The following is a 21,671-nucleotide window of genomic DNA, read 5'->3' as shown; positions in this document are numbered from 1 at the left end:
CACACACCTGCAAAACATTTGTCGTTTAGCACGTGCTCTAGAACGATCCTCAGAAAGCTATTCACGATAGTGAGATACGCAATCGCATCGACCTATGCATAATATTCAGTTTTCCCCGCCAAGAGAGACAGAGATAAAGGGGGTGGGAAAGGCAGTGAGGTTAACCGGAACAGATCCTGGTTTGCTACCCTGCACTTGGGATAGGATAATGGGAAATAAAAGACGGAAAAAATAGCGGAGAAAAAAGGAAGTGCAAGAAAAATAAATTCAGGAGGGTGGGAATGTCCGTGAGAACCATAGTCTCTCTAATAGGCCACTCGAACGCAAAAATTTCAAGAGTGCCTTGACCGACTTATGGTGTGACGACTGCATAGCCGGGGTTCCCGGACAGATCTTTCCAGGACAGTTGTTTTGGGCACCAAGTGAACTGCGTAGCACCTGCGCTAGTGTACATAACAAAGCAAAACAAAAAGTCACTCTAGATTGGGCGGCAGTGGAAGGTTAATGTGACCATTAATGTGACTTATCATCGGCTCCTGTTGTGTGGAAACACATACAATGCGAAGTCAAGCTTTTGTCCCAATGTTACCTTAAGAGGACACCAGAGAAAGGTAGAAATCAAGAACAGGTATTCATACTTGGTTGCCCTCAGTGCATTCTGTGGATATATTTGTCTGTACAAAAGACTACTGTGGTAAATAATCATAAAGACTAAGACAAAAAAATCAAGTTATGTGTCACTCAACATTAGGTTACCTCCATTATTTATAGAAACACTTCTTTCAGTATATGTGCCAAACCGTAGGAAAGCTTACCCAAGTAAGTCATGCTTGCTAAGTTAAAAACCAGAACAAGTAAAATCAGAAGAACTTAATATGATTGAGTGACGTGTAAATGTGGCATCTTGTTTTACACATTCATGTATTTACTGAGGCTGGAGTAAAGCTGGTACATAATCTACTCTTACAGGATGAGTTTCGATGAGTAAAAGAAACCTTCCTCACGTCTTCCACTTTGCGTCTTTTGGCTCTGTATGCAGCATGTGTATTGTTACAGCTGTGTTTGTGTAGTTGGGTGTAGTTATCACCTGTACTGCTTCCGTTCTTGTCCTCATCATTCATGCACTATCTTTGCCGTAACAAAATACAGCTACCTATGCTGCATGTTTTGTCAGCGTGTTTGCTTTACGGCAAGTTTTGTGTTAGTGCTCATTGTAATCTCAAATTGTCACTGTCAGCTATTATTCGTTATCTCAAGATATGTGTTTATCAACATAAGTAGAGCAATTGGTATATATATTGCTGCATTCTTGTAAAATTATCAGTTACGAAATTTTTATGCACTGTTGCACATTGTATGAAGGAATAAATTTGATGCACAACGTTTTAATGTGGCGTTTTTAGATCAATTTTCACCTCAAGCTAAGAAACATGCACGAATTCTGTGGGGAAAGTGCCAACAAGAGTATCATAAGGTAATACAGCTGTTTTTGTTATAAATTGGATTGTTGATTGCGAACCAGTTGCTTCCAGCAAGCGTCTAAGCTGGATTATTGTTTTTATTGCACTTCATTATATGGGTCTGCTTTATACACCAGTGTAGCCCTTTTTATATGCTATGTGTACTTTATTTGTTTAGGAGGTTAAATCGCAAGTTCTATGTAAAAATATGTCTGTGAGAACAGTAAAATCGGTTTAGCTTGTTAAGTCTCTTATAAGAGACTTGTGCTGCGGTGATTTCAAATTTCGCATGAGTTACATACTATATTGCGGTGTCATGGCCTTGCAGGGTCATGCATAAGCAGCTGCAAGGTGCATAGGGGATGTTTATTTAGGACTATCTTGCTTGGTTGGCCATTGATTCCAGTTTTATAGAAAAGGCAACTGTTTTGCATTCAGTGACTCTGTGCTGACTGATATATTTTACACTTTCAGAAAACAACAACAAGGAGTGAATATAAATTCCTTTTTGTTGCCGTCCTGCCAGGTGCTTTTTGGCAAGGTTGCAATGGTTCTTTATTATTCTATGATTTTTCACAATAGTCATTTGGGAAGTCACTTTGCACTGTCAGCAAAAGTTGACTCATTTTGAAAAGTTGCTTGACACTGCCAACCAAAAGTCGAACGACTTAGATGGATCAGTTACATTGCTCCATTTGTGAGTGAGTGAGTGAGTGAGTGAGTGAAGTAACTTTATTTTGGTCCAGAGAAGACGCAGGGGAGACCCCGCGCCACCCGGCTAGTCCCATGTAGGGACCGCCAAGCCGAGCTTGACGGCCCGATCGCGGGCACTCTGGACGGCCAGGGTTTGGTCGCCGAGTTCGGGGCTGCCCAAGAGCGCAGCCCACCTATCCTCGCTGAAGGAGGAGCCGATGGCTTCACACTCCCACAACACATGGTCCAATGTTGCCCTTAGTCCACAGGCAGGGCAGTCCGCACTTGGATATCTTTCGGGGTATATGGCATGAAAAACCGCGAGGTTAGGGTACACACGGGCTTCTAAAAGTCGAAGGGTAACCGCCCGCGCCCTACATAAGGCTCCATTTGTAAGAGTCCTGCACCACGCACTAAGGGTAACTTGAGACATACTGCTGGAGTCATCCGAATCATCAAGAATAGTTTTTCGAATCCATCAGCAGTGGTCAGGTGACTTTTTATCTTCAGTTGTCTGACTAATCTTTGCAACCCTCTTGAGAGGGTCTAGGTGACTCCTAGAACAGAGTGTACATAACTATTGTGTGAGCAGTGAAGTAACCACCTGTATACAGCACGGGTAGTCTCGGGACTCTCTCCCAAAAGAGAGCTCAGGTGTCTTCTCCAAAATGTGTCGTATACGTGGCGAGTCCAGACTCTTCGAAAAGAGTAAGGGATACGATTTTTTTTTCTTAGTGTGCACGACAGAAAAAGAGGCTCTCGTCGTTTTAAAAGCCGTCCGCTACTTCCGTTAACATTTGGAGGGTGCGGAGTTCGAGCTACACACAAACCATGAAGCGCTAACGTACCTTTTGAAGATGGCCGAACTGAAAGGAAATATAGCCCGTTGGGTGGGTGAACTTCAGCAATTTGATCTTGAAGTAGCTCATCGCCCGGGAGTTTCTATGAAGGACGCGGATGCAATGTCGCGATTAGCCATTATGCTTCCGGACAATCGTGAAGAGTCAGATTTTCCAAGAATATGGGAAGGAATCGAGGTTTTTCAACGTATACAAAATGGACAAGTTGCCCTTCCTACTTCCTTGCTACCAAAAATATCGGAAGTGTGTCATGATACCCCCGAATCTGGAGGTCTTGATGGCTTTTGGAGAACCCACATGAAATTGACAAAAATGTTCTCATGACCTCTTACCAAGCAAAAAACAAAAGGCTCTGTATTTTCATGTCATAATTGCCATATTAACAAACTAAAATTTAAACAACCGACGCAAAAAATGGTTATACCACAATATTCTAACACGCCACCTGAGGTTATTCATCCAGACTTCGCGGAACTACGAAAAAAAGTCTGAAGGAGTTCAGAAAACACAAGCCTTCCTGTTCTGCATTGATGAGTGCACCAGGATAATTGCAGCAAAACCTGGTGCAGAAGATGCTAACAGGGTAATTTCCTTTTTGAACAGGAAAATATTTGACAATGTAAAAGAAGAGAGAGAGGTAAAGAGGAAAGGCAGGGAGGTTAACCAGATATCAGTCTCCGGTTTGCTACCCTTCACTGGGGATGGTTAGAAAGAGGACAGAGAGAAAAACGTTAAGAAAAACACGCACCCACGGAGGCACACACACAAGAGGCGTTCCAGTTAAAGACGTTCACAACGGCCGGTAGATCGCAAAAAGCGCAATAGTGTTTGCACGGCCATCTGTGACGGTAGGTCTTTCACGGTCTTCTTCTGTGAGTGTTGACAATGTAAAAGTAATTGTCTCCGACAATGCACCTGCTTTCCGAAGCCGTCGGCTACCGGAATGGGCTGAAAAGCACAACATCAAGTTACGGTTCACAGCGCCCTATCATCTCGCAGCAAATGGTCTAGCTGAAAGGGCTATCAGGGGCATCAATCAATACATTAGCGTGTATCAACCATTCCAGGGTGGTTGTAAATGTTGTCTGGAAGCGGCAGTAGCTCATCAAAACCGCTCGTATACAAGTGACCTGGGATGCACTCCTCTATTCGCTGCAACTGCGTGACCACCTTATCTGCCTGTGGACATAAGCCTCGTCATTGACAAGAACATGGAAGTAGCAAGAACTGAAGATAGCAGTTCAAAGTATCGTGAAAGAATGAAAAGAAATTTCTATGACGGGCAAAATACAAACACTCCACGTCCAAGACTTCGTACTGGTAAAAAGAGGGCCAAGCCTGAACGCGGCCTATGGTGGACCATTTCGTGTGGTGAAGACAGCAAGTCAACAAGGAGTCTTAAAGGCCATGTGGTGCATTGGTCCGAATGACACCGTGGAATCCGCTGTTATTGGGAATAGAGTCAAGTATCATCCCAAACAATGCTGCGGAGAATGAAGCACTCCTATAATGGCCTGCAAATAGACGAAGTTGAAACAAGACAAGGGGCACGGGGAGAAAAGGGAATAAAGAAGTGAGACGGAACAAAATGGGGTACGTGTTTATTACCACACGCACACACACACACACACACACACACACACACACACACACGCAAATATATATATATATATATATATATATATATATATATATATATATATATATATATATATATATATATATATATATATATATATATATATATATATATATATATATGTGTGTGTGTGTGTGTGTGTGTTGGGGGGGGGGATGTTCCACTTAACAATGTAAGGTGCGTCGGAAGCAAATTGAACCAAACGCATACTATTCGCAATAGACTATAGTAACTCACACAATTTTTCGTTTTCCCCATAACACCCTAATTAATTGAGTTATAGTAAATATGAAAACAGGCACGTGACGGAGTGCTTGCGCATTGGTAAGTGCTGCTCTCTATCGTCCCTCCGCTGAACAAGGTCCGCTCTGCTGCATGCTGCTGGCCGAGCGCAGCCGATGAGATAAAGAACGCCCTGCCGATTCCTCGTCGCCAGTCACGATGCAGCCGACCTTGTTCACCGAACGCGTGCTTGAGAGCAACACAATACCACTGCGCAAACACTCCATCACGTGGCTTCCCCCACTATTGGCTTTCCATATATCTTTCATATTTCGCGGGCTTTCTCCGTAACCAGGAAAGAAGGACTACGCGAGACGTATCGTAAACAACTCGATGGTGGTTTCTGAAGGTGCTCTACAAACATGCGTATCATAGGCGTATCGCCGCGACTCATGACCTCAGGCAATGCTAAGAATTGGGTAATTAAACGCAATTAATTAGTGAGTCATGGGGAAAACAAAAAGTTCTCTGAGTTAGTGTTGGCTGTTGCGAATAGTATGCCGTTCGGTTTAGTTCGCTTCCGACACCGCGCGTTTCATTTTGAAATTCTTGGCTCAACTTAGGTGCGACGTTCTGTATGTGGTTATATATATATATATATATATATATATATATATATATATATATATATATATATATATATATATATATATATATATATATATATATATATTTACAGAAATGCAGGAAATCGAGCGCAAATTGAGCCACTGGGTTGCCGGCATCACCACACGAAGTTTTCCAAGTCGCCCACCCCGTTGCGATTTGAATGGAGCTTAAAACTCGTGATCCCTGATAACACTGCGGTTACCAGCAGCAAAGCTTCGCAAGCAGAAACGAACGGAAGTACTTGCCGTCTTTGCGCCTGCCCCTGATGCGTAGCAGACGACACACGTGACCTTGCCCTTTGGTAAGGTCACGTTTCGCCGTCAACCGATGGGAGCGCACCTTGTTCAGCGGAGGGACGATAGAGAGCAGCACGATACCACTGCGCAAGCACTCCGTCACGTGCCTGTTTTCATATTTCATATAACTCAATTAATTAGCGAGTCACGAGGAAAACGAAAAATTTTCTGAGTTACTATAGGCTATTGCGAATAGTATGCGTTTGGTTAAATTTGCTTCCGACGCACCTTACATTTTTTAAATTCTTGGCAATCGCAGCGCTGTCGCGCCGTCGAGGCAGACGCGAAGGGCCGCGAAAAGCGGAAGTTGCATTCACAGACTATCGTGGAGGAACGGAAACACTCTTTCCTCCATGCGTACATTACGTAGCGACATGCGGAGGGCGGACATCACGTGCGTACTCGCAACCGACGGTCGCGTTTCGTTAGTCGACACGGTGTCTCGCCCGAGGCGCAGCCAACGTTAATCGGCGCCTCAATCTGTTCCACTGAACCGACGACGCAACGAGGGGGGACGCCCGGCTCCATGGCTTCCAGCAAAGGCGTCGACCACGTCGAAGTCGTGCAGGGCGACCGCATCAGGCCGAAAGCCATCTACCGCCGCCGACGGTTCCGGCTTATGAGCGTGGACTCCACGCGTCATCGGTGGCGCTGTTCTGTGTCTAGCTGCTCATCGCGACTCACGACCGACAAGTTCGATGAGAAGCACGTGCTGTACGACTTCAAGGATCACGATGAGGACGAACACCGCGCTGCCGAAGAAAAGAGGCACTCCGATAAATCTTTCAGAAGTGAGGTAAGTGCGCTGGTGGAAGATCGATCCATATAATCTAACACGTTAAAGCCAAATAACTGTGGCTGCTGTATAATTTTGGGCCATTGCACAAAAGAATGTCGAGTTCTAGGACGACGCGATCAAAGCGCGAATATCTTTTTATATACTGAATCGCTAAACGTTACCCTGCCTCTACGGCAAAACGAAACTATGTATGACACTGCAGCATTTATGCCTGACGTCAGTGTTTCTCATTGCGGAAAAGAATATGGGGATATGATACTAGCATACTAAGAATACTATATTTACGCGTGGCTCTATCGTCTGTGTTCGCCACAATTACAGCGTTTCAGCGGGAAGAATGTGCAGTGCGTCTAGCAGCAAAAACTTCGTCGTTCTTCATTCGAACAAAAGCTTTGGTTTCGTGTACTCGTACTAAGCTTCTGGAAGCAAATTTTTTGCTGCATGTTCAACATTTCGCATTCGATTTCTACCATTACAATTTTTTAAAGGATGTCACACAGAAGCAAAAGCCTAAACCTAAACCTAAACCTAAAATGCTGTTCTTGCCCAATCTATATTTGGCGACACTCATCATAGAAAGTGTTTAAACTTATTTACGCGCTCTAGAAAGTACGTGATAAGACTTATCAGTCTTAAACTTCAAACGCTCAATGTTGCGATTGTGCCATACAGTACAAGTGAACCACATAGAACTATAAAGAAAAATAAGCTTCTTCAGCAAACCGTGGCAAATTACAGAAAAATCTACGTATGCTAATCATTACCAGTCCGTCTGAACGACTGCTAACAATTTTTGGTTTTACTGCTTTAGGATCACAAAACTCACATCTCACATGTGTCACCTTGAAGACGCCGTTCGTCACATTGCTGCATGCCTCGTCTTTCTTCGTTGTTGCGCGTTTGCTTTCATTCACCAACTGTCTTAAGAAGAAGCTCAACTCAGGTGCTCCTATGTAAATACATGTAAACGAATAATTCGTCTTTCTCGGCAACCACTGCAGCAAATTTGACGCGGTCCATTGCATTTAAAAGAAAAACTTAAAATGTAGTGACTGTTGGTTTCGAATTTATTATTTAGGTCGTGAATTTTTATTAAAGATTGGCAGAAAACTTAGAATTTTAAGACAACGAAACTATAAAGTTTACAACTCTGTAACTCAGCGAGGGAAAACGATATGACAAATTTGCGAATTGCATCTGATAGTACATCTAAAGCGAACAAAATTGATATGTTACACATGAACCTAGAAAACATCACTAATATGGAAATACAGCTTTTGCAGAACCCTTGTACACAACGTAACAAATTCACGTAAGATATAAATTGATATACAGAATTTGACCGCTTTACGAGATCTAATGGATGCCATTTAAAGAACCGTGATACCTGTTATTGATGCAGAGCTATTAATTTGTAAACTTCGTGCTACTATATTTTTCGAACTCTTGAATTTTTGAAAATCTTTTTAACAAAATTCAAGCATTTAATCGAAATTTCGCTTGAAACAGTCACTAGAATTTTACTTTCTCTTTCAGTTGCAACAACTTTCGTTAAAATCGTTCCAGGGGTTATCTAAGAAAGACGTTGCGTTTTACATGTATTTGAATAGGTCGCGTCGGAGCTGCGCCCGCGCTAAAGCTGAACCCTCGAGCGCTAGCTCGAGGGTTCACTAGCCGAGCGACGGCGTCCTCTTCTAACCCCAACCACCCGCACTATCCCTCACGAAATTCCACCAATTTAAATGCCAAAGACAGCCTTGCTCATCAGCGTAGAGTCCGCAGAAAATACCCGCCGCCTCACCCGCAACTTAATGGGGAGGAGGCCGCCGATTGGCGTAAAATACAGACCGGGGTGTCCTTGGTGCGGTGGCATACCTGCCCTAATACACATGTCCTGGGATTGCACTAAGCACCCTCACAGGCCAAATACCAGTAGGACAATGGAGCAGCGGGAGGCACTGCTCGCCCGCTCCGACCTGGCAGGACAAAAGTCCTTAATTAGCCAGGTCAGGCAGGCGGCAGAGGCCAGTGGGGCCCTGGACTGAGAGGCTCCGACCACCCCTCCTTTAAATCTTTACAATTACAATAAAGTTTCTCTCTCTCTCTCATCAACTATCGTTGTTGTTGTTGTTGTTGTTGTTGTTGGTGGTGGTGGTGGTGGTGGTGGTGGTGGTGGTGGTGGTGGTGGTGGTTTTGGTGGTGGCGTGTTTGCTTACATGCGCGCGCCTTTCTGCGCTCGATGCATAAGTGGCGAGCTAGATGGCGTCTCCGTGCAGGCAATGAAAAAGATCGGCGAATTCCTCTACGTGCCGGAGAGGACTGTCGGAGACATCAAGTGCTGGCGCTGCCGGTACGTCAGCTGCCCCGGACGGTGCCGCACCAGCCTCGACGGCGAGCAGCTGCTGCACGGGCCAACGGCACACACGTGCCATTCACCTGCCCAGGAAGAGCAAGCCAGGTGCGTTGCTCCTGTCCTCTGGATAAGGGCAAACGTCTAGCGACGCTAGGAATTTGCCTTAATGATGGAAGTTTATGCACACACAGGATGAGAGCACACTTTGTTCATCTGATGTAAACAAGAATGAATAAGTTTTAAAACCCCAGATGCCAAACCACTTCCAGAAGGGAGCGGTGGATGAGGAACCTAGTCAGCGAGTGCGCCAGGCATGAGGTAAAGAAAGAAAAAGAAGGAATTTAGTTATCGAAAGGCTTTTAAGGAATCGGCAATCTTGCGACAAGCTTTTTCGACAAGTTTCCACGTCCACAGCCGCAATTTATTTCTCGATCGCTCGCTTACAAGTGCAACTGACATCAGCAGTTGTACTGTTACCTCAAACTTCTTCACGCGTGCACGGGCCCGGATAATAAATTGCTTGTTGCGTTTCCCCTACGACTCTCATATAACGCATCGCCAATGGCAGTCAAAGAATTATTCAGTGTTGCGTATGGGATCCAAGAGCCAGTTTGATGGATATCTCCAATGTGCGTGGCCTGAACAATCGAAATGTTACAGTAACAAGCGAAAAAAATTGTATCTAAACCAGCGACATCCTTATCTTCTGTTTATCCACCACACTGGGGCTGCTTCAGCATTCAAACAAGTTTTGTAGTGATTGCCGGTGTCACCTCGGCTGCATTCATATCGAAAGGTAAGATGCCATAGCTTCTGAAGCGAGACGTAAACTTGGGAGCCTTCTGAGAGAAAGCTGCTATCATTGCGTTAAATGGTAAGCACTAACTGTAATGATGCATTCTAGTAAACGTCGCCCGTTAGAGTGACGCAGTATTCTTGACTATGCAGGCGGCTATATGGAATCCTGTACTTGCACTTATTGTGAGGGCTTAAATTAAGAAAACGCCGTGTATGTGTACGAAGCGCAGTAATATTTATGTATTCGTACGACTAGCTATTATGGTGCGCTAAGGAGTATGGACACGTACTATAGACAGTACACAGGCTGACCGTTTAAAACAGACTGATTAGCCAGAAACAAACCAAATCCTGACCTATATAACATTTGGTACAAAACGACGCTGGCAGTAAGGCGCAAATAAGTTATACGTACGCAGCAGTTGTGAGCAGTAAACGAATCACTTCAAAGATTTCGTGTTTCGCATTCCTCTCTGTGACGGCCTGTCAGATGTCGTGAGCGCCATCTATTTGTTGAGGCCTCCATGCCACTCGGACGCGAGGGGTAAAATATCTCTCTCTTGCAGGCCGCCGCACGACCAACCTCTCTCGAGTCAACACACGCCTGCAGATCTAAGCCAAGATGTGAGAGATGCTAGTGAACACCAACGGGAGCAGCCCAGCGACAATGCAGCTGAGCATGCAGAATATTTGTCTTTGTATACCCCCGATGTTATCTTGTGTGAAGGGTATTCGCCTCGCCCTCCAGCATCATCGGCAGCCGTTAATGTGAGTGCCACTAAATCGGATGCAGAAGTAGCTGGAGTACCAGAGGCGGACGTAGGCCCATCACAACATGTCCGGAGCCTGTTCGGCAGTCAGAAACAGACCAGCGGGCCAGAGAAACCTCGTGAGGCAGCCATGTGTGTCGAGGAAGCCCACATGGTTGAGTCATTTCACGATGACAGCGACGATGACGCATCGGACGAGGACGATCGACGCTCGAGAAGAGGTGACGATGAATACAACGAGGCCGAGGGACATTTGCGTTTGCGCTTGAGATGGGGTGGTCAGACCATCGGGAGTCCCACGAAATTCATGCAAGCTCTGGAAATTATGTCCACCTTGTGCGCATGCGCCGAGCAGAAGCTCCGAGTAGCTGTTTATGAGCAGCTGTCCACCGTGCTAAGCATGGAGGAAAAGTTGCTGAGGGAACAGATGCGCAACGAGGACCGCAGAGGCAGGCTGCTCGAAAGCCAGATGAAGAAAGGGCCCTCTGCGGCAGAGTGATGGTGCACCAGGTGGTTGGACCGCCGCTCCAGCAACTGACACAAAGGCGTGAGTGAAAGACCGTAAGGCGCAACACAGCAACTCGGTGGCCACGCAATGAGATGCATCCTCGGCTCGCTGGACGACCCAGAGTTGGTGCTGCAGGTGAGAGCTGAGCAACGCAGACTCCCAGCGCGCGCGGAGGCTGTCGTTGTTTGAGACTGCATCACCGTTACCCTGTATTACAGCCGTACATTCCCATAGGATGTGCTCCATGGTGACTCTACTGTTGCAATGTCTGCACTTGTCCGTTGGGAATCAATCTGGGTGTATTAGGTGCATAATTGCTGGACTCGGATAGGATCTGGTATGTAACTGCCGCCATTCTACAGACTGGGTTTTGCTTAATTTTGGGCGCGGCGGTGGGAATGTACGCCTCTGCAATCTATGGTGTTGTGTAATTTCGTGCTCTAGAAAGATCCTCAGAAAGCTATTCACGATAGTGAGATGCGGAATCGCATCGACCTGTGAAAAATATTGTTTTCCCCGCCAAGAGAGACAGAGATAAAGGGGCTGGGAAAGGCATAGAGGTTAACCGGAACAGATCCTGGTTTGCTACCCTGCACTTGGGATATGGTAAGGGAAATAAAAGACCGAAAAAAATAGCGGAGAAAAAAGGAAGTGCAAGAAAAATAAATTCAGGAGGGTGGGAAAGTCCGTGAGAACCATAGTCTCTGTAACAGGCCACTCGAACGCAAAAATTTCAAGAGCGCCTTGACCGAATTATGGTGTGACGACTGCATAGCCGGGGTTCCAGGACAGATCTTTCCAGGACAGTTGTTTTGGGCACCAAGTGAACTGCGTAGCACCTGCGCTAGTGTACATAACAAATCAATACAAAACGTCACTCTAGATTGGACGGCCGTGGAAGGTTATTCACTGAAAATGTTTTATTTCACACACCATTAATGTGACTTATCATCGGCTCCTGTTGTGTGGAAACACATACAATGGGAAGTCAAGCTTTTGTCTCAATGTTATCTTAAGGGGACGCCAGAGAAAGGTAGAAGTCTAGAACAGGTATTCACACTTGGTTGCCCTCAGTGCATTCTGTGGATATATTTGTCTGTACAAAAGACTACTGTGGTAAATAATCATAACAACTAAGACAAAAAAATTAAGTTATGTGTCACTCAACATTAGGTTACCTCCAATATTTATAGAAACACTTCTTTCAGTATATGTGCCAAGCCATAGGAAAGCTTCACCTAAGTAAGTCATGCTTACTAAGTTAAAAACCAGAACAAGTAAAATCAGAAGAACTTAATATGATCGAGTGATGTGTAAATGTGGCGTCTTGTTTTACATATTCATCTATTTAATGAGGCTAGAGTAAAGCTGGTACATAATCTACTCTTACAGGATGAGTTTCGATGAGTAAAAGAAGCCTTCCTCACGTCTTCCACTTTGCGTCTTTTGGCTCTTTATGCACCATGTGTATTGCTACAGATGTGTGTGTGTAGTTGGGTGTAGTTATCCCCTGTACTGCTTCCTTCCTTGTCCTCATCATTCATGCACTATCTTTGCCGTAACAAAATATGGCTACCTATGATGCATATATTGTCAGCGTGTTTGCTTTACGGCAAGTTTTTTGTTAGTGCTTATTGCAATCTGTCAAATTGTCACTGTCAGCTATTATTCATAGTCTTAAAAATATGTGTTTATCAACATGAATAAATTTATTGGCATATATTTTGCTGCATTTTTGTAATATCATCAGTTATGAAGTTTCTATGCACTGTTGCACATTGTATGAAAGAATAAAATTGATGCACAACTTTTTAATGTAGCGATTTTAGATCAATTTTCACCTCAAGCTAAGAAACGTGCACGAATTCTGTGGGGAGAGCGCCAACAAGAGTACCATAAGGTAAGACAGCTGTTTTTAATGTGAAATTGGATTATTGATTGCCAGGCAGCTGCTTTCAGCATGCGTCTAAGCTGGAATATTGTTTTTATTGCACTTCATTATATGGGTCTGCTGTTTACATCAGTGTAGCCCTTTTTATATGCTATGTGTACCTTATTTGTTTAGGAGGTTAAACCGCAAGTTCTATATAAAAATATGTCTGTGAGAACAGTAAAATATGTTTAACTTGTTAAGTCTCTTATAAGAGACGTGCTGCGGTGATTTCAAATTTCGCATCAGTTACATACTATATTGTGGTGTCATGGTCTTGCAGGGTCATGCATAAGCAGCTGCAAGGTGCATAGGGGATGTTTATTTAAGACTATCTTGCTTGGTTGGCTATTGATTCCAGTTTTATAGAAAAGGCAACTGTCTTGCATTCAGTGACTCTGTGCTGACTGATGTATTTTACACTTCCAGAAAACAACAACAAGGAGTGAATATAAATCCCTTTTTGTTGCCGTCCTGCCAGGTGCTTTCTGGCAAGGTTGCAATGGTTCTTTATTATTCTATGATTTTTCACAATAGTCATTTGTGAAGTCACTTTGCACTGTCAGCAAAAGTTGACTCATTTTGAAAAGTGGTTTGACACTGCCAGCCAAAAGTCGAACGACTTAGATGGATCAGTTACTTTGCTCTGTTTGTAAGAGTCCTGCACCACGCACTAAGGGTAACTTGAGACATACTGCTGGAGTCATCCGAATCATCAAGAATAGTTTTCCGAATCCATCAGCATTGGTCAGGTGACTTTTTATCTTGAGTTGTCTGACTCATCTTTGCATGGTATCAATCGTCACTTACAGCGCATACATAGACGGGGGACAAAAAGGACGACGTAGACAAGCGCTGACTTCCAACTGATTTTTATTTTCAGAAACAAACATATATACCCCGAAACACCAAGACAAAAACGCCCTCTATAAGCAGCAACCCGACATGAGAATGCATTCAGAATTTATTACCTAAGATGAACGAGAGCGCATGTGCGACCTCAGGAAAACCAGTTCTTTGTCTGTTAGTGCGATTGATGGCTTACTAACCGAGTCGCCATCGGCAATCGCTGCTGCATCGGCAATCAGTAGCGATGGTGTGCGGTGTGCCTCGGCGTAAATAAAAAATGCTCCAGGCGTCTGCTTGAAAGCTGAGCTGTGGGTTAAACCATTTTGCTATTTTTGTGATGAATGAAACAATCTACCAGAAAAATATAGAAATCTGCGCAACCATGTTAAACACATCACATTTCTTATAGGTGGCCGCCTACGAATCGGGAATCGCATATCGTATAGGTGACCTGCGCCCAAAGAGTGCCTATCCTAAAAAAGCATGCCCACATGTTTGCTTGGAATACCTCGTTTCCCCTATATCTCGTAAAGAAACTTCGTATCTGTTTCTTACACCCTTAAGATGCGCTCGTTGACTGCACGTCTGGTGACGTATCCCAGCGACGCTGCAAGATACGCCCAGGTGGAGGAATCGCCAGGCGTGATCACAACGATAAAGCCGCCTGTAGCTATTCTACCACCGCACCATGGAGTGTCGTTCGGATAGCGATCGCGTGTTCAACGTATAAACCTTTCAAAATATGAATGGCATAGAAATAATTGTTGTATGTGAATCATTTTTGTGCCGCTAGATTGTTATAAACACCGGGTCTCAACACGTTTAACTTTTCCCAACGTTGAACTTCTATTATCCCACCAATTACCAAAATCAAAGTTCGCAGGATGTCAGATGCGACTTGCAATCTTGCTTCTTTTCCATGCAGCACGTGTAATATGAATTATATCAAGCGCTGTCATCTGTCTGGTATGTGTACAGTGCCCAGCGATTGAAACACGATATTCGGTGTGCTTAGCTGCCGGCCTTTCTTAATTATTTTTATTTTTCGCCACCTGTGGCTACTTGTAACACAGAGTTAGATGCATTTTTGTGTCACATCAGAGCGAGAGCTTGAGTGAGGAATTTCGATTGCACTTTGTACCCAAAGCGATCACCTGTATAGCGCCCGCCGGTGGAGCAAAAAAGCGCCTGCCGCCATGTGGTCCCAACATCGCGTTTCAGTCAGTGAGCACTACACGTGTGTAACAGCCTCTTGTATGAACGAAGAGTGTTTCACCCTATATTGCATGTGAGAAAATACGTGTGCCCAATATCCTGACCACGGAAAAAAGAAATCCATCACATCTATTCATTCTTTTCGCCTTTGGCTCGCACATCGCTGTGCCAACGCGCCAGGCATCGGCAACGCTCGGCGTTTACCGACGATAAGAAAAGATTAGAAACGAACAAAGAGAATGGCGCAGAGATCATTCCCGCCGAGAGCTGTTCATTTCCAAGGCGCAGTAAGGTTTCACTTCATGTAGCGCCAAAAAGTAGCGTATGAGAATGTGGCAAACTGATAAAAGCCGGTCCGCGACCGCCCCTATTGTCGCGGCAAACAGATATCAGAGTTGAAGATAAGCGAGAGAGTATATTACAGTACGGCCGCAGATAAAGGAACGGATCTCCGTCGCAATCTAATTAAGATGCGCTGCTGGAAGTGCTGTACTTAGTACGGTGTGTTAACTCGCAGTCTGCTGGGCGTGCTCACCTCGCTTATCGCACATTACGGCAGCTGCACAGAGGATCTCGCACAATGACGTGTCGATCAAGAAGGAAGCGTGACTAATGTGCTGCAGTCTATCTGCAATCAATTTTAGGCCAACGTTGGAGAAAGAACGTCCCCTTCACGCTGTCGTGACTACTCAAAAGAAGACTTAAGGCTTAGTAACGTGAAAGCATGTAAGTTGCGCAGTGCATTTTGGGAATGCAACGCCGACTTTGTTCGATTTCTTGGCGGCGAAGGATCCGCTGATGACCGAGTAGTCGGCTCCTGTGAAAACTCGCTTTAAAACGGCAGAAAGACTGGAAGAAATTAATTTCGTTTGCTATAAAGTACTAAACCGGCCCTGAAGGCGTACATTTGTTGGACTGAAGATAATTAGATAGCATTTGTCGTTTCGTTGCGTATCTCTGCATACAACACAGCCGGCAACCAGCACATCTGCAGGTGTAGCAGAGATGGCTGCAGGTACACTTTCGGTATCTTCGACTGGTCACCTCCATCCCCCGAAGTAGCGTCGGGCAGATCCGGCGTTCTCCGAAATCAGCGGTGGAGGACGAGCGCGCAAGCCCAACGTGTGACTCGCTCTCCGAGGAGTCAATGGCAGATTAGAAACCACGTGACTACTGCCAACGTCCCCGCGTTTCGCCTATCCAAAGCTCTCCGCATTGCCGGGAAAACCGGCGGACGCACCGTGGAACGACCGCTCGTTGAGACGCCAGCCTGCAGTGGCCTAGGTTGCCTAGGTTACGCTGGACCGTTGTCAACTGCAGCGACGCTGTGCTGTGATGACGTTGCGGGGAACGCTTCAATCTCGACGACTGCTCAGAGGACAGGGCTCGGAGCGCATCAGAGCGCTCGAGTATGGAGGAGAGTGATGGAGAAGAACCAGCCGAACGCAGGGCGCGAACCCTGTTTCAACCAGCCGAAGACAACGCCACCTTCGAAATCGCGCCAGAGCGCTCAGACATGACCAGCCAGTGGAGTCATTTGATTCCATATCTCATTTTTAAATTTTTTTATACAAAGTACCATACAGGGCTCTGTTTGACGCGTTGGCTAAGGCGGACTGGTACAGTGCAATGGGAATGCAAAACATAAACAAACTTCGAACAATTAAACTGCATATAAAAATATAGACATCACTTAAAATACAGGTAAAACTATAGGTATAGATGCATACATTTCAGGTGAGACTGCTATACAATATGCAAGAACTATCAGGAGATGCGTGCTAAAAAATGGCAAGCACGAGAACTGCTAATATGGAAAGTGAGTGAGAGAACTTTATTTGGAATCCGGCGATTGGGAGGCCCGGGCCTGGGGCCGCCTAGATGGCCACTGGGAGCTGCTGCTCCCGTGCGGCTTCCTTGGCTCGCTGGACGGCCCAAAGTTGGTCTTGGAGTTCTGAGCTGAGCAGCACGGCCGACCACCGCGCCCGTAGATTTTCTGGGGAGACTGCCATTTTATTTTGGTATATTTCACATCCCCACAACATGTGTTGAAGGGTGGCTCTAACAGACTTGCATAGCTTGCACATATCGCTCTCGTATATATCGGGGTAGAAAGTTTTTAGTTGCACGGGACTCGTATAAGTTTCTGTTTGTAGTCGCCTCCAAGTAACGGACTCAGCTCTGTTCAGTTTAGTGTGAGGCGGTGGTAATACACGCCTCCGATTTTGATAGAATTTGGTAATATCACTAAATCTTGTTAATATATCTTTTTCACTCCAGATTTCATCCTCCGCGTTCCCCTGACCGATGGAAGTCACTCTTTGCTCAGCTCGGCGAGTAAGACCTCGAGCTTCGCGGTGTGCTACCTCGTTGAGGTTGACTGCGGGAATGTCTGGAGTCGTATGCGCTGGGAACCAGATCAATTGCCTGCCGTTCTTCTCTGCATTGGAGAACTTTGCTTCATTGACTCTGATGATGTGCCATGCCTCAGGAGAGATCCTACCTTTTGCATAATTTCTAATGGCCGCTTGAGAATCGCTAATGATGTACTGAGCATTCGTGGAGACCAATGCTAGTGCAATGGCTACCTCCTCTGCGGTCTCGGAATGTTTGGTATTAACTGATGCGCTTGTAAGGGGTTTTTGGGTGTGATCTACGATTACTGCTACATAGCTATTTCTGTCTGGGTATTCAGCCGCGTCTACGAAGATTGCTCTGTCGTCTGACCCAAAGCTTCGGATAATTTTCTCTGCTCTACTCTTGCGTCTGCCATCGTTGTAACCTGGATGCATGTTCTTGGGTATATTTGGTACTAGGAGTTTGTCACGAATTTCTCTCGTTATCGTCCTCTTCTCCCCGTATAGATTGTGATAATTCATTCCTAGTTTGCTTAGTATATGCCGTCCCGTTTTGGTTTTGGTTAGTCGCTCTGCTTGAGATGTTTGTTGTGCTTCTATGAGTTCGTCCAGTGTGTAAAAGAAACAAAGAAATTTCCCATGGACAGTGCACATGGCTGTATCGTGTTTACCAACGCATATTAATGAACATTGCAGAAACACACAAAGAAGAAACAATAAAATCTGCTGATCTAAATCACCTAGTTTCGTGTGTGGTCCAATGCTGGCGAAATTTTTATTTTTCAGATTCGGCGACGGTGACACCTCGGAGATCATTCCAGAGGCGAATGGCGCATTGAAAGCGACCGCCGCGCCGTAGATGTGCAAGTAGCTTAGATTATTGTGTAATCTGCGTGACGTACAAGGTGGAAGAGACAGACGTAAAGTAGAAAATCAGACAATGTAAACATAGCCTTCGTTTTAGTCTGGTATATTAAACGAATGGAAACGTTATCGAAACGAAACGAGCGGGCCTGTTCTGTGCATATTCTTGATAGGTAATTAGATAGTTGTGGTAGGGTGACCAGATAGGAGCTGCATACTCATACTATGGACGGACGAGTATTTCAAAAGTCAATTTGCGAATGTTATTCGGGCAGTTGCTTAAGCTACGGCGTAGGTATCCTAAAGATCTGCAACTACTAGCGCAGGCAGTTTTGACGTGAGAAGACCAAGAAAGGTTCGATGATACAATAAATAACTACTAGGTACTTCAAAGATAAGACATCCGATAGACGACTGTCATTGATGTGGGACGAAAATTCGGAAATGGGCTGCCTACTGCTACACGACATAACTTTACGTTTACTTGAGCCAAGCAACATCAGCCTGGTGTTGCACCAGTTCACTACTTGTTGTAGATCATTTTGTAGAGAACTGTGGTCAGCAGTACTGGAAATTGCTTTTTGTACTTCGGTTCGATTGATCTTTTGTTCTGTTAATTAAGGGAGCGTACTCGTTCACCAATGTGCGCAGTCAGTGTCTGAAATGGCACCAAATTTCATCGACTGACCTGCTGTAAAACGAAGGAAAAATTCAAGGTTATCAATTGATTCATATTCGTCGTTTATCTGCTTATAATTGCCCTCGTTGTAGTACCTTATTACGTATTAGCTTGATTGTGGCATCTGGGAAGGAGAGCGGTAGAGAAAGCGTGATGTGAAGTAATTTGTACGTTAGTGTAGCCTATTGCGAATAGTATATGCGTTAGGTTCAATATATATATATATATATATATATATATATATATATATATATATATATATATATATATATATATATATATATATATATATATATATATATATATATATATATATATATATATATATATATATATATATATATATATGAGGCATGCGGGAAGTCCAGCGCAAGTTGTGCCACTGGGTGGCCGGCCGCGCCACATGAAGTTTACCAAGTCGCCCACCCCGTTGAAGTTTGCATGGAGCTTATAAAAACTCGTGATCCCTGCTAACACTGCTGTTGCCAGCCGCAAAGCCTCGCAAGCACAAACGAATAGGTGTTGCCATTTGTTGGGCGTGTTGGTAAATTGAAAGCATATTTAGCGCCAGCAAACAAGGACGTAAGGGAGACGACAACACAATGCGAATAGCTGTTATTGCCGTCTGTGCGCCTGCTGCTGAAGCGTAGCAGACGACACACGCGACCTTCGCGTTTGGTGACACCAGTCGCAGCGCTGTCGCGCCGTCGTGGCAGACGCGCAAAGCCGCTCACTCGTCTTATCACAGAATGTCATGGAGGAACGAAACACTCTTTTCGCCAGGCATAGATAGCTTATCTTCATGCGGAGGGCGGACATCACGTGCGTACTCGCAACCGACGAGCGCGTTTCGTTCGTCGACGTGGTGTCTCGCCGGAGGCGTAGCCAACGTTAATCGGCGCCTCAGTTTGTTCGACTGAACCGACGACGGAACAAGGGGGGATGCCCGGCTCCATGGCTTCCAGCAAAGACGGCGCCGCGCACATTGGAGATCACGTCGAAGTCGTGCAGGGCGACCGCATCAGGCCGAAAGCCATCTACCGCCGCCGACGGTTCCGGCTTATGACTGTGGACTCCACGCGTTATCGGTGGCGATGTAGTGTGTCTAGCTGCTCGTCGCGACTCATGACCGACAAGTTCGGTGACAAGCATGTGCTGTACAGCTTCAAGGATCACGATGAGGATGAACACCGCGCTGCCGAAGGAAGGAGACACTCCCATAAAACCTTCAAAAGTGAGGTAAGTGGGCAAGTTGAAGATCGGTCCATATAAACTAACATGTTAAAGCCAAATAACTGTGAATGCTGGATATTTTTCGGCCACTGCGTAAAAAACTGTCGAGTTCTAGGACGACGCGATCAAAACGTGAATATTTTTTTATACTGAATCGCTAAACAATAATCTACCTCTACGGCAAAAAGAAGCTATGTAGGACACTGCAGCATTTATGGTTGACGTCAGTGCTTCTCATTGCGGCATAGAATATGTGGTTGGCATACCTGACGACTAAGAATTCTATATCTACACGTGGCTCTGTCATCTGTGCTAGCCACAAGTACAGCGTTTCAGTGAGAAGAATGTGCAGTGCTTTAATTAGCAAAAACTTCGTCGTTCTTCATTCGAACAAAAGCGTTGGTTTCGTTTAGTCGTACTAAGTTTCTCGAAGCAAATTTTTTGCTGCATGTTCAACATTTTGCATTCGATTGCTGCCGCTAAACTTCTTAAAAGAATGTCACACAGAAGCATGAACCATTGCTCAGAATACCTAAAATGCTGTTATTGCCCAATCTATATTTGGCGACACTCATCATAGCAAGTGTTGAGACTTATTTACACGCTCTAGATAGTACATGGTAAGACTGATCAGTTGTAAACATAAAGCACTCGATGTTGCAAATGTGCCACGCAGTACAAGTGAACCACACAGAACTATAAAGAAGGATAAGCTTCTTCAGCAAACCGCGGCAAATTGCAGGAAAATCCGCGTATCCTAATCATTGCCAGTCTGTTTGAAAGACTGCTAACAATTTTAGGGTTTACTGCTTGTCCTCTTGAGACTCATCTTTAGGATCGCAAAACTCACATCTGACATGTGTCACCTTGAAGTCACCTTTGGCACCCGCCGCGGTTGCTCAGTGGCTATGGTGTTGGGCTGCTGAGCACGAGGTCGCGGGATCGAATCCCGGCGACGGCGGCCGCATTTCGATGGGGGCGAAATGCGAAAACTCCCGTGTGCTTAAATTTAGGTGCACGTTAAAGAACCCCAGGTGGTCGAAATTTCCGGAGTCCTCCACTACGGCGTGCCTCATAATCAGAAAGTGGTTTTGGCAAGTAGAACCCTATAATTTTTTTTTTAAAGTCACCTTTGGCCACATGATCGGACGCCAGTCTCCGAAAGAGGCATCAGACTTCGCATTTGTGACGGGGGAGGGGGGGGGGGTGATACCCAGAGTCGACGTTATTCGGGTCTTGGGCATGTTTGTCGAATTCAACGGCGGGAACCAAACTGCACTCCGCAAGATGATCGCAAAGACGGACAACGCTTTCCGCCTCGTTCGCAGAATCGCAAACCAGCATTGAGGCATGAATGAAAGCAATCTTCTCAGGCTGATCAATGCTTTCGTACTTTGCCACCTCACGTACACGATTTCTATGCACAACTGGCTGAGAGCGGAGCGAGACAAGCTCAACGTTCTCATCCGCAAAGTAG

The 21,671-nt window shown here is 45.2% G+C and overlaps 2 protein-coding genes across 2 annotated transcripts in view; both read left to right on the top strand.

Annotated features, from left to right (window-relative positions):
* The first annotated feature begins 6,172 nt into the window (after positions 1-6,172).
* LOC135921279 (uncharacterized) lies at positions 6,173-12,882 on the top strand. The gene is made up of 3 exons (XM_070538947.1): positions 6,173-6,635; positions 8,915-9,096; positions 10,356-12,882. The coding sequence occupies exons 1-3, from the start codon at positions 6,366-6,368 to the stop codon at positions 11,056-11,058; spliced, it is 1,155 nt and encodes a 384-aa protein (XP_070395048.1). The 5' UTR covers positions 6,173-6,365; the 3' UTR covers positions 11,059-12,882.
* Positions 12,883-19,705: 6,823 nt separating this feature from the next.
* Positions 19,706-21,671, top strand: part of LOC135921277 (uncharacterized) — an 8,760-nt gene continuing 6,794 nt past the window's right edge. The window contains exon 1 of the mRNA XM_065455601.2: positions 19,706-20,200. Coding sequence (XP_065311673.2) covers positions 19,904-20,200 — 297 coding nt within the window. The 5' untranslated portion in view covers positions 19,706-19,903. The remainder of the gene's footprint in view (positions 20,201-21,671) is intronic.

This window comes from Dermacentor albipictus, chromosome 5, assembly GCF_038994185.2.
Source record: "Dermacentor albipictus isolate Rhodes 1998 colony chromosome 5, USDA_Dalb.pri_finalv2, whole genome shotgun sequence".
Taxonomy (NCBI): Eukaryota; Metazoa; Arthropoda; class Arachnida; order Ixodida; family Ixodidae; genus Dermacentor; species Dermacentor albipictus.
This window is presented reverse-complemented; position numbering and strand designations above follow the sequence as displayed.

Coding starts and splice junctions, on each gene's coding strand:
- LOC135921279 (XM_070538947.1), top strand. CDS start 6,366: ATGGCTTCCAGCAAAGGCGTCGACCACGTCGAAGTCGTGCAGGGCGAC. Junction 6,636..8,914: donor ATAAATCTTTCAGAAGTGAG/GTAAGTGCGCTG, acceptor GTCTCCGTGCAG/GCAATGAAAAAGATCGGCGA. Junction 9,097..10,355: donor GCCCAGGAAGAGCAAGCCAG/GTGCGTTGCTCC, acceptor TCTCTCTTGCAG/GCCGCCGCACGACCAACCTC.